The sequence below is a fragment of the Cydia strobilella genome, chromosome 3 (genome assembly GCF_947568885.1).
Source record: "Cydia strobilella chromosome 3, ilCydStro3.1, whole genome shotgun sequence".
NCBI classification, from domain to species: domain Eukaryota; kingdom Metazoa; phylum Arthropoda; class Insecta; order Lepidoptera; family Tortricidae; genus Cydia; species Cydia strobilella.
In genome coordinates, this window is record NC_086043.1 from 7,036,968 (window position 1) to 7,050,133 (window position 13,166).

At 38.0% G+C, this 13,166-nt stretch overlaps 2 protein-coding genes across 3 annotated transcripts in view; both read left to right on the forward strand.

Annotated features, from left to right (window-relative positions):
• The window catches only part of LOC134755749 (voltage-dependent calcium channel subunit alpha-2/delta-3), a 105,465-nt gene extending 97,339 nt beyond the window's left edge, over positions 1-8,126 (forward strand). For both annotated transcript variants that reach the window (XM_063692306.1, XM_063692307.1), the window contains 6 exons: positions 11-269; positions 563-814; positions 1,032-1,146; positions 3,728-4,004; positions 4,309-4,495; positions 4,877-8,126. In XM_063692306.1, the coding sequence (XP_063548376.1) occupies positions 11-269; positions 563-814; positions 1,032-1,146; positions 3,728-4,004; positions 4,309-4,495; positions 4,877-4,981 (1,195 nt within the window). In that variant the 3' untranslated portion in view covers positions 4,982-8,126. The remainder of the gene's footprint in view (positions 1-10; positions 270-562; positions 815-1,031; positions 1,147-3,727; positions 4,005-4,308; positions 4,496-4,876) is intronic.
• Positions 8,127-9,698: 1,572 nt separating this feature from the next.
• On the forward strand, positions 9,699-12,461 carry LOC134756198 (gamma-glutamylcyclotransferase-like). The gene is made up of 3 exons (XM_063693027.1): positions 9,699-9,824; positions 10,224-10,357; positions 12,053-12,461. Exons 1-3 carry the CDS (start codon positions 9,699-9,701, stop codon positions 12,459-12,461), a joined length of 669 nt encoding a protein of 222 aa, XP_063549097.1.
• Positions 12,462-13,166: the final 705 nt, after the last annotated feature.

The following is a 13,166-nucleotide window of genomic DNA, read 5'->3' on the forward strand; positions in this document are numbered from 1 at the left end:
TTAATTGCAGTCACTTCAGCGAGCGCTACGCACGCGCGTTCGACTCCGAGTGGTACCGACGCGCCGTCGAGCACCACAACATTGAGCCGGAGAGCTTCGTGTTTTCCGTGCCGTTCCGCGACGGCGCCGAGTCCGCCGCGCCGCCGTTGGTTCTGGCCACGCACGCTGTGTTCGTGGAGTCGCGCGGACACCGCGCTCCAGCGGCCGTCGTCGGCCTGCAGTTCCAACTGGACTCGCTCGCTAAGCACTTCCTCAACGTTACATCTACGGTTCGTACTTAACCATCGTGGCCTGGAATGTTTTGGCTACTTAAACCTTATTAGCAAAATCATGGGGCTGCCGTGCGTCTCCCATAGTAGACAGTTTGCAATACCAGCTCAACACGCTTATTAGGTCCTTTCTATTTTACTCTAATGAATATTTAAAATGCACACCTGCGCAGTATTTATCGTTAAGAAGATCGAACTCGATAAAAAACAAACAATATAGTCAAGGCAACAATTTTACCTAGCCTTAAAATTCTAGTGAGAACAGCATTAACCGTATTCTAATGCCTTCCCAGTGCACAGCTGGTACAGTCTGCAAGAAGACGTGTGCAGGCGACGCGCTCGACTGCTACATTCTGGATGACAACGGTTTCATCATCCTATCGGAGGACGCGGCGCAGACCGGCCTGTTCTTCGGCCAGGTGGACGGCACCATCATGGACTCGCTCGTGCAGGACCGCATCTACAAAAAAGTCACAGTCCATGATCGCCAAGGACGTTGCCCGGACTCCAGGAATCCTTTCAGTGGGGATGGAAATAAGCTGACGGTAAGCTTGAGTCCGTACTCTTTGTTTCTTTTATTCGTTAGGCTGCCAAGCCACTATTTATCAGTTCATCACCACTTGACCAATTAAGTATTGGCCTGAAGGTTGACAGAGTAATATCACCAACAGACAGCTGATACAAATATGCATGCCCGTGGACCGACTGTGGTACAAAGCAGTGGGACCACGGTTAATACGCGATCTTGTTTTGTTATTGCAGCCGTTTAAGCCTCTATCGTGGCTTGGAGGATATCTCACCAGTTTAATAGCGGTCTGGTTTCCGCTATGGCAGCCGGCCAACGCTCACGCTCACCCCTATGCGGACGATGATATGGGTAAGTTGGTCTACGATCTTTGCTTTACAATATGTGCAGTCCATATCATGGACTTTATGTGATTTGTTTAGTCTTGCTTTATTCATATAATAAATACTACAGCTTCGTTCATTTTTTGTAGCTGACACGTCGGTTAATGAAGGTAAAATAAAATCATTGGAATAATTTCCACAACGTTATTTAGTTTTATGTGTCTAAGAACCTATTTAGTGCATCAATCCCCCTCAATTGCTCAAAGGTTAACTGGAAGAGATCCCTTAAAGGGATAAGTTCGCCTTTGTACTAATGACGAATGTTATTTTTTCTGTTTTCTTTTCATTTTCGTACAATAAAGTGTTTTACTGCTACTAGTAGTGTCATATAATTAAGTACCTACATAGTGTTACAAGACGAAGTTCGTAGGAAAAATCAGTTAGAAAACATCAATCAAGCTCTAGATCTAGACGGTTTCATCTGACACTCTACATTGATGTATGTAAGCCGCGTCGCGCCTCTGAAGTATTGCCAGTTAAAAAGCAATTTCTGCAAAAAAAAGCCTTATGTGTTCAATATTAAGTAACATATTATTATAGTACATTTCAATGCAAGAGTGCAGTGTGTCATTATTTACGAGTCTCGAGATGTCTGTTTTGAGCTGTAGGCTATGTACTTAATTATATGCCACTAAATAGCTTAAGACACATAAAACTAACAAACATGTATGTCACTTGCACACGCACATTGAACGACGTTTTTTAATACATTTTCGAAAAATCACAATAAATAAACACATATAGTTTACGTGAGTATTACACTTACCGAAGAGGATATAATAAGATAGAGCGGTACTGTCATAGTAAATTTTGTAGCCACAGTAAATTCACTGCCATCTATCGCCACAGGATTAAAACTAAAAATAAATATATCAAAAAATGTATTTATATTATGGATAAATGTTTTTTTTTTATTTGAGCTAATTATTTTTATATTATTTTGACCCATGTTCTTTCACTAATATGCGTTAAAGTTGTTAAATAACAAACGAAACCGTCAACGCCATCTATTGGAGAGTAGGCCAAAGGTAGTGGCGCCATCTGATCGAGAATCAAATTTTCTTGATTTTCGAGGCAAGTTCTTCCTGAGACTGCATCCATCTATTACGGAGTTACATCTATCTTTGCACTTCAGACCTTACTTATGATATTGTTAATTATAAGCAATATACACTACGTTCAGCGATGATTTACATTGCAAAAATTAATCACAACTAAAACTAATTTCATGCAAAAACACTCACAGTTGCAATTTTGGTTGAATTATTTTGATACAACAACATTTTAACTGAAAATACTGAAAAAAGCGGGCGCCGGTTTTACTGTTTAATTTTTCATTTTTAGGGTTCTGTACCCAAAGGGTAAAAACGGGACCCTATTACTAAGACTCTGCTGTCCGTCTGTCCGTCTGTCACCAGGCTGTATCTCATGAACCGTGATAGCTAGACAGTTGAAATTTTCACAGATGATGTATTTCTGTTGCCGCTATAACAACAAATACTAAAAACAGAATAATATAAATATTTAAATGGGGCTCCCATACAACAAACGTGATTTTTTTGCTGTTTTTTTCCGTAATGGTACGGAACCTTTCGTGCGCGAGTCCGACTCGCACTTGGCCGGTTTTTTTCTGTTCACGACAGCCAACGTGGCAATGATAGTTTTATCCAGCCAATAATAATAAAATGTTTCAGTGAAATATCGTATTATATAACGTTTTATTTATAGTTGGTCAAACCAAAATGGCAGTAAATATAAGAACAAAAAGACTATACACAAACTTTTCTTTTGGGTGCTAGTACTAGTGTAAGACAAAGATAGTATGATTTTCTCTCTATGTTTGAAATGAGACAGTCCTTTGACAAACTATATATATACATATATATGTCATAACAAATAAATGTTTATAGTTTGTCAAAGGACTGTCTCATTTCAAACAGACAGAGAGACTCATACTATCTTTGTCTTACACTACTACTAGCACCCAAAAGAAAAAGAACAGTATAGTTTTTTTGTTCTTATTTACTGCCAATTTGGTTTGACCAACTATAATTTATATCGTTTAATAATATTTTTTGTTTTTTTTTTACATAAACATGTAATTGCAAGGTAATTGCGAAATAAAAAAATATATACAGTTTTTGGACATCCAAGCTTAAATTTAAAAAAGTTGGAAAAGTAATAACACTAGTTCGCAAAAACCAACTTTGCCAAAGCTAAAGAGCTACGTAAAGTAGCACTTTTTGAACAACTGTATTAATACGAGTATAGTTGGTCAAACCAAATTGACAGTAAATAAGGACAAAAAAAACTATATTCATCCTTTTCTTTTGGGTGCTAGTGTAAGTCAAATATAGTATGATTCTCTGTCTATGTTTGAAATGAGACAGTCCTTTGACAAACTATAGTACATTGTACGATATAAGTGCAAAAAGTAGGAAATTCGCAACGAGTTGCGATAAATTAAAATACGAATATAGTGCTAGTTACCGCACTAGGGCGGTAAATTAGCACCATGTGTACTGTAAAAAAATGTTGTCCTATTTTAGACTACGAAGACTACGAACACGATGGTGACGATGATCCCGAGGAGGAAGAGCGCGACCGTGGCAAATACGAGATCATCATCGATGGGTACGGCGCGGAGAGGCCGGTGGAGCGGCCGGCCGGCGCGCCGCGCGAGCCGCCGCGCGAGGCCGCGCGCTCCGCCGCCGTGCGCCCCTGTGACACCAGCGCCGAGCTGTTCACGCTGCAGTCCACGAGGCTCAACGCTGCGCAGCCGCTCAAGGGCAAGCTCACTAACTGCCACAACTCCGGCTGTGAGAGGTACAGACCACAGCGGACGAACCTACCTAATACCCCGTCCCTTTGCCATGCGTCTTTCTTCAAAATTAATCTGTTCATTTCATATGAGGGCCACATGTGAAACAAGTCATCAATTACTATTTTAACGAAGCATAAACCTGTAACTATGAGCCAACCGTGGCCAAATAAGTTACAAATGTAGTATTACAACTGCCAAAGCCAAATTAAACTACGAATAGCTTTCTTCCATAAACAGAATTATTACCATTTAGGAAAAACTTAGTACAACGATAACCGAATCCATTACTCCTTTTTTTCTCCCCAGACCGTTCAGCGTCCAAAAGATCCCGCACAGCAACCTGATCCTACTGGTGGTGGACACGCTGTGCCCGTGCGGCGCCAAGCGGCTGGACGTTCGCGCACGCGAGGCTCCGCCGCGCACCGTGTGCCGCCGCCACCCCGCGCACGCCACGCGCCGCCGGCCTCGGCACTGCGTCTCATATCACCCAGAGGTACGACAATGCGTATTTCCTACCACCGTCTTCCAAGCGTTGTCCCGCCTATTTGCCACGATACGACTGGGGGTTCGACAACCTACCTCATCTCAAGAATTGACAGACACTAGTTTTTATGAAAGCGACTGCTAGTTATGTAACTTTCAGGGATTAGTTGAGTTAACGAAACATTCATTAACATGCCTTAACGCTAGGCTACTATTTCTGGCCTCCAAAGTACCCCTGTACTTTTGGCCTGCTCACAGGTTGCGGATAATAGTGTCAATTCATTCTTGACATAATAAGTAAATACATTTGGACACCCTTCTAACAGAAGAATTTTCATACAAGTAACCTTTATTATCAAAATTAAACATATATGTACTACTTTTTGTCCAGGAAATCGAAATCCTTTCGTGCGGCCGCGGCTCGAGTACTCGGGCGCCGTGGGCGCTGCTGCTGGCCACAGTGGCGGCGCTGCGGTGGCTGGCGCGCGGCACGTGACTGCCCGCCCACCTTCGCTAACTCCATCTTTGCTAGAACGCGAGCCCGGAGCTCGAGCTCATCGGACAAACCCGCTAAATGTTCCAGCATCTTTGTTATATCCACATTCTACTTGTTCGAGAGCTTCGAGGTATTGTTGTTCAGTGCTCCAGTGTGAGGACAGTTGGCGAGCGCTCCCGGGCGGGCCGGCGGAGCACCGAGGCCCCGCCCTCGAGCTCTCCTAGGTTACGTCGCGCGGAACCACGAGAGTGGATCTATTTTACCGACTGAAGTTTTGGTCCGACCAAATGAACTTTTGACCTTGTTTTGAGACAGGACGATACTCGATTTAGGAAACGATAATAAATAAAATTAATACTTCTCCCTCTCGGTTAAGTTTCAAATTTCATATTGCGGTAGGTTCATACCGCCGCGTGCAGTAATAGGTAGGTAACGAATATCTTGTTAAATTTAAATCGAAGATTATTACAAACTTGGAGATCGTATAAATTATAGCTAATGTTAATAGATATTGAAAGATAAATTAATGTAAAATAAAGATACCTATGGTTTAAAAAATGTTTTAGAAAAATTTACCTCTGTTGATCCGAAACTCGATTTATTTCTTGATATCTGTCATTCACATATTTATATCGCTTAACTTATTAACTAGTTGCATAGGGTTGATGTAAATAAGAAATATTTTATTTGTAGGCAGTTCTTTTGCTGAATTTATGTGTGCCCGTGCATGTTACCTGTTAGCCGTGGTGTCGAGGACACAATCGTATTGACTGTTACCTATTTTAGAAAATTACATCTACTCGATAACATACTAGTGATTGTAATTTGCCCGCCCGCTTTTGATTGTAATTTGTGAAATCCAAAATGGCTTATTTAGGCCCTGTGGGTACCAGTGACAGATTGGCAGCCCACTTAATACAATTTTGATCTCACTTTAATGCAAGGATAAGGCTTCTTCATTTATATAAACTTACAGCTACTGTCTCATGTAGTCAGCAGAAGAAGTGGCTAAGCGAGGCAGGATGTCCGAAATAATTTGCACAGGCTCTTATTCTCTTAAGAACAAAGTTGTGTTCAGATAATTGTAAACACTTCGCCCGCTTAGCTTCTTCTGCTGTTGACTGATCAAATGAACACGAGCCGCAGCCGGCGCGGCGCTACTCCTCGACACCGCGATGTGCCCACTTTCATACGTCTAGTTGTTAGTGATTTTCTCGCCTAATCTTCAAATAATGCTGTAATTGGGGAATCTGTAAACAGTTCCATATTTTTATTGTAAATATTTTACTAACTTAAATGGCCTACTACAATTTTAGAACGTGTGTTGCTAATATTTAAGTCGTTCGATAATTGAATTAATGAAACTACGTCATTTCGATTCATCATTATTCCGTAATTCTGATGTCAGGATAATTTTTCAAAATCAGCACTTTTTACTTTCATACAAAGATTGACTTTTGACAGTATTAACAAGATAAGCTCATACATACACTTGTTTACATATTTGATATAAATGTGAAGCTAAATATAATTAAAGTTGAGATCCCGTATACCTTCTTACCTATCGAATATAGACATTTTGTATATCATATCAAATAGTAAGTATATATTTATAATCTAGTACACGAGTACGCAGCTTGCTATTGTCCGTTGTATGTATAATTCTAAACGTGTGAAATAGTACAAAAACCATAGACATGTATAAAATACTTAACACACTGGAAGTGCCAAACCACAGTCTATACCTTTTATTTCCGATTACAGATTTTAGTGAGTGCTGGTGAAAGTTAGTTTAGTAAACGCCTGTATGGGGTTTAAAAAACGGCGCCTGAATTTACGCATGAATAAAATAAATCATCTTTGGAAATTCTGAACACCCTGGATATTGTAAATGTACTTTGTAATACAATTTAAATATTCATATTAAATAATTAAAAGCGACATGGTAGGTACTTTACCTATGACAATGTCCAAATGTTAAGGTTGACCATGTTGCTAAATCCCGAGGACAATGGTGAGCGACTACTTGTCCATCACATGTTGGGCACAGCGATCTGTTCTACCTATACCTACCTACCTAATGCATTGAAGCACTAACAAGAGAATTGGCAATTAAATATAAAGGTAGGTATGTGAAGCAAGATGGCTGAGAACGACACAAACGTATCATCGACTAGATCGGTCATATCACGTATTGTAACATACACATATTCAAAATATAAAGACAATTGTTGGAGGGCGATTTTGAGAAATTGTACATTTTGTATAAATAATACAGTAAGGAGTCGATATAATGGCGTAGTAGAGGTTTGTTGTACGGGTGAGTGGCGAATGGCGAACGACTGGTGATTGAATTGCTTCTAGCAAGCGTCGAGTCTTCCATAGCAGTCGAACGCGTCTCGAGTGTTTACTATAACGTCTAAGTATTAAACGATAATAATATAGCGTAATATACTTAACATAGCATATAGCTGAGCCCGCCGGGCGCGGGGCTGAGTGGGTTTTTTACTGGCACTTGGCGGGATTTAGTTTTACAAGAATATAGACACAAAACGAATACCTCGTTTAGTTACGCAAAACGTAAATAGCTAGACAGAATTGTGATTATTTCGCGTTTATTTCTCGAACATATCAATTCAGGCACCAAATGAAACTATAGTGTAAGCGATTTACTAATTGATTCTATGTGATTTTCGAATACCTAAGTTAAGTTTACCTATCAAGTGAAACAGTGATCTCAAAAACTATGCCACTTTTACATTTCGCATTATCGGTGTTGTACGTTTTGCTCGAAAAAGAAAAGCTGTTTTTCACATTCTATCATTATGAAATTATTTCCTTTCTCCCATTATAATATTTTCATTAATTAAAGTTACTACAAAACTTTTTAGGATTATTTTAGAGATCTGTTTTAGAATTAGGCACGTGGACAACAATTTTGAAGTCACTGTTTTTAATATTATTTCTTGTATTCACGTAATAAGTTGTACGATTGGTATAGTTCTAATATTGGGCACGGCCACTCTTTGAACATGGTTCTTTAGTGGGAATTTAGAGAAGTACTTACTCTTCTTTTGTTAATTTCCGGATCATGCTATAGATATACGGTAATTAAAACAATAAAGTTCTCTTATAAACATTGTGATCATGAGTCTTACTGAACCTAACCTTTTCTTTTTCTTTGGTTGTTTTATGCTCTACCCACAGACTACAAATATATGAAAATCTTATTGGGACTTGTAAGTATGCTGCAGTATACCACACAAAGTATAGTATAATATACCACAGAGTAAGTACGTAATAGTACTATAAGTACTAAGTTCTTAAACAACTGAATAGTAGACGAGTCGGACTCGCGCACTAAGGGTTCCGTACCATTACGCAAAAAACGGCAACAAAATCACGTTTGCTGTATGGGAGCGCCACTTAAATATTTATTTTATTCTGTTTTTAATAATAATTGTTGTTATAGCGGCAACATAAATACATCATCTGTGAAAATTTCAACTGTCTAGCTAAACTAAACTTATCTAAATTGGATTGTTAGTCAGTCGATACACAATAAACACATTTTTCCACTTCTCGAGTCACGGTCACGGACGAAATGGCAAAGCCAGTTTTGAACTACAGCAGGCTGGCGCTATCATTCGATACGCAGATGCTGCCCCTATTGGTTAAGCCGTTAATATTCTGTTCCATTCGTATTTATTAGAATATTTTAGAAGAAAGTAGATCTAAGTTTGTAATTGTGATCTTATATTAAATTAATATACTTATGTATAGTAGCAGCAAAGAGGATATAATAAAATAGAGCGGTACTGTCATAGTAAATTTTATAACCACTGTAAATTCACTACCATCTATCGACATACTTTAAAACTAAAAATGAAGATTTATAAAAATACGTTAAAATGTATTTAAATATGGATAAATATTTTTTTTATTTGCATTAATTATTTTTATATGATTTTGACCCATGTTCTTTCACTGATATGCGTTAAAATTATAAATAACAAACGAAACCGTCAACGCCCTCTATACGAGAGTAGGCCAAAGATTTTCGAGGCACGTTTTTTCCTAAGACTGTATCCATCTATTACTTACGGAGTTATATCTATCTTTGGTAGCAGTTAACATTTTCCAAATGAACAGGACAGGTTTATACAGAAAATAGATGATCGGCCCATATAAAATGTTATGTTTTTACCATAGCAGGGAATATTAGAATGCTGAAAATCATATTTTGTAAGTGTAAATATGCGTAATAAATTAATTAAAAATAATTAAAAGTATTTAAAATAATGCCCAGCATCACGTGACTGCAAACGCAAATCGGAGCGCGTGACGTCACGGTGTGAGAAACACGCACAGACAAGTTGTCAAACCTGGTGGTCCTCTGACACTGGCACTGACAGCATGCAGTTTGTTTATTACATTATTACGTCATCAAGATCACGTGACAGCTTGGAGCGTTTTTAAGCGAAATTTTAACACTAAACTTATTAAACTCGATTTTTTTGCAATAATTACGTGTCTATCTATAAAATGACAACAGTTCTAAAAAAATTGTCAGCATCCCTATTGCCCTCTTGGGCACAAGATTGTCACACACTGAATGTCATCATTAAGATGACAACTAAGTATATTTTAGTTAATACTTAATAAATTAATGGTTTAGCTCAACATTATTTGTTACAATTATTACATATTATTCAAAATGATCAAGTCCGAAATAAAGAAGTCTGACACGTTTTTGTACTTCGCATACGGCAGTAATATGCTATCATTTCGAATCCACATGCTCAACCCTTCAGCAGAATTTGTGACTATAGGATGGGTCGAAGTAAGGACTTTGTTTTATTAAAGTTAAAGACAACAAACACACAACCATGAAAAGGAGTGTGTACTTATCAAATAGTTATTTGTGAGACCTAGTACTAGACATTCTTAATTTGACGCTTTTACATTGCTGTACTTACGTGTGCTATAGAGGTACTTTTTGTACCTACATAATAGATCCATGTAAAGAAGCACTTTCTGAGCATATGCAAGTAGCCTAGCTACAAACTTTGTACGAGTTTTAACAATATAGATAATTAGTTAATTACTAAGCTTTGACTGTTAAACGTGTAGAGGTAAGTACGTAATTCATTCGATTCAGCTGCTTCAGCATTTTATGTAGGTATTGGTAGGTAGGTAATACCTATTGGTTACGACTAAAATGTAACGGTTTGGTGCACAGAACTACCGCATGGATTTCATAAGATACTCGTCTTTTTGGGGCGGACCAACGGCAACACTGGTGCCCACGGCTAATGCTCACACTTGGGGCGTAATGTGGAGACTACACAATGACGACATGGCCCACCTCGATCAGTACGTAAAGCCCAGTCTTATCTATGTTGTTAGTGAAAAAATTGCATCACATACAGCTGTGTGCAGTCAATAGGATAATGAAAATTAGGGGAAAACTATAACTTTAGATCAATTATATTGGATCTTTTTTTATAATTCTTTTGCATTACTTGATATTGTATCAAAATTAACTGTAACCTTTACTTAAATAATATCATTGGAAGTATTAAAAAAAAGTATATCATGAAAATCGGCTTTTTTACTATATACCTCGCGGAAATTCTTATAAAAACCTAACAACCCGAAAAAAATAATTAGTTTTTAGAGTCCCATACCCAAAGGGTAAAAAAGGGAGCCTATTACTAAGTCTCCGCTGTCTGTCTGTCTGTCCGTCTGTCACCAGGCTGTATCTCATTAACCGTTATAGCTAGACAGCTGAAATTTTCACAGATGATGTATTTCTGTTGCCTCTATAACAACAAATACTAAAAACAGAATAAAATTTAATATTGGGCTCCCATACAACAAACTGTGATTTCCCTGCCATTTTTTGCGTAATTGGTACGGAACCCTTCGTGCGCGAGTCCGACTCGCACTTGGCCGGTTTTGTAATTTAGTATCTTGCCTATTACTTCCAATCAAAGTTTTACATCTAAACCCATGGCATCCAGAAAAATAAAAAATAAATCTATAAGATGATCTTCGTCTCAGACTATACTTGGTTTGTCATGGGCGGCACTATCATTTAGAGTTTAGAGCCTCAAGCAAACAAAACCAAGTATTTGGTCAAAAATAAACAAAAAAGTCCGAATGATGGACTACTAGTACACTCTGAGACGAAGATTGTCTTATAGAAAAGTTTATTTTTTTCTGGATGACAGGGTTTAGATGTAAAGCTTTGATTGGAAATGGTAGACAAGATAGTCAATTACAATTATAATACACAATTGTATCTTTTTCGTAGGTTGTTACGTATTTATAAGAATTTCAGCGAGGTAGTAAAAATTTTCTTTTTTTTTTTATACTTCCAATATAATTGATCTAGTTATAGTTTTCCCCTTATTTTCATTTTCCTATTGACTGTTATTTTATTGCACACAACTGTACCTAGTTAATTCAACAAGAGCAAGCGAGGTCTTTTGGTTTTCACGAAATAATACTTTAGGTAAGTACCTTATTACCAACCTACCACTACAACTACCACAACTACCTTAACTACCGAAGTTCCAGGCGTAAATGTACGAAAAGTTTGAATTTCTGCTGTCGGTATTTCCATTCATAATTAATCGTTCCTAATTATTTCAATTTTGCTAAGCCTGAGATCTAATAACATATTTTACCCACAAAATAAAAGGAATCAATAGGCACTAGCAAATACCCAATACTACCTAATTTTAGCTAGGAATATTAATCCTATTAAATAGTTATAGAACAAGCATGAAGACAACGTCACGTGTGCGCGCTGAAAAAATATAAATGCCTAAAATGGGAATATTCTGTCACATCTAGTCCTACCTAGTGATCACGGGAAGTGGTCAGTGTGTGACATTCGGTGTGCGCTATAATATGTCCTGTCAAAATAGTCCTTCACAATCGTCCAAATATTCATTCGTCTTTACCTATCTAAAAAATATTTATTTTAGCCTATGCTTGTCGTCCGAAGAGATGTAGACCTGAGGTGCGCACAATTTTGAAAACATTTATTTTCCTTCACAGTCAAGAAGGTGTCGAAGTGAAAAAATACTACGTAAACAATCTCCTAGTCCATACAACTCACATGGGAGAATTTAAATGTCGATGTTACATTCAAAGAATAAATCCACTGCCGCGAGCAGATAACGAGGAGATCCCAATCGAGCGGTCGCCCTCTTGGGCTCTGAAGGAAATCATGATATACGGCGCCAAGGAACACGGGTTGCCTGACTACTACATCAAGAATTTGAAGCGTTTGAAACATAACGGGGAAGAGGGCGCCATCAGAACTTGGTGTCTGTTGGAGCGCTACGCTCGCCAAAGGCCGTGCGAGTGCATAGTGCCAGGACGTATACCAAGGGAACCATTGAAACTAGATAATAAATTAAAAAAAGATTTCAGGTGGACCTCTGAGATAATAAAACAAGACTGAAGAAAGTGGAAGATGTTTGGGTGCAACACGGTACAAAAAAGAACCTTTTTTTCTCTATCTTTTGACCTAGCCTTTTTAAACTTCGCAAAACAGCATAATAGATACTACAATACCGAAAATATTTATTATTCATTTTATATATTTTGCATCTAAATAATAAGTAACATGCTATTAAGGCGTCGTGAGTTCAGGTACTTCTCTCACTCACTGAGCGTGAGCGAGACGGCTGCTGTGCGTGCCCGGAATATCATTGTTTTCGAATTGTTATTTATAGTTAGTTTCAATTAAACAAAAACCGGCCAAGAGCATGTCGGGCCATGCTCAGTGTAGGATTCCGTAGTTACCCTTCCGTCACAATAGGCTAAACTGGAGGTAGTAGTATAGAAGATTGTTACCAAAGGGATGAATTACACCTAATGCATAACGAGCATGATGACTGCAATACAATACAATAAATAATAAAGAAATTATGCTTGGTGCCTTTCACCCGAGTTAAACAATCTACTTTTCATATCGAATACGAGGAAACCAAAAAGACAAGGCAAATTTGCATAATCAGTTCTTACACGTATGGCTATGATTTTTTCCTTAGAACTTACTTTCCATCGGAGACTGCATGTATTTAATTGCAATATTTATGAAAAAACACATATTTTAAGAAACTGCAGTAATTTTAAAATGATTTGTTAATTAAAGTATGAAAAT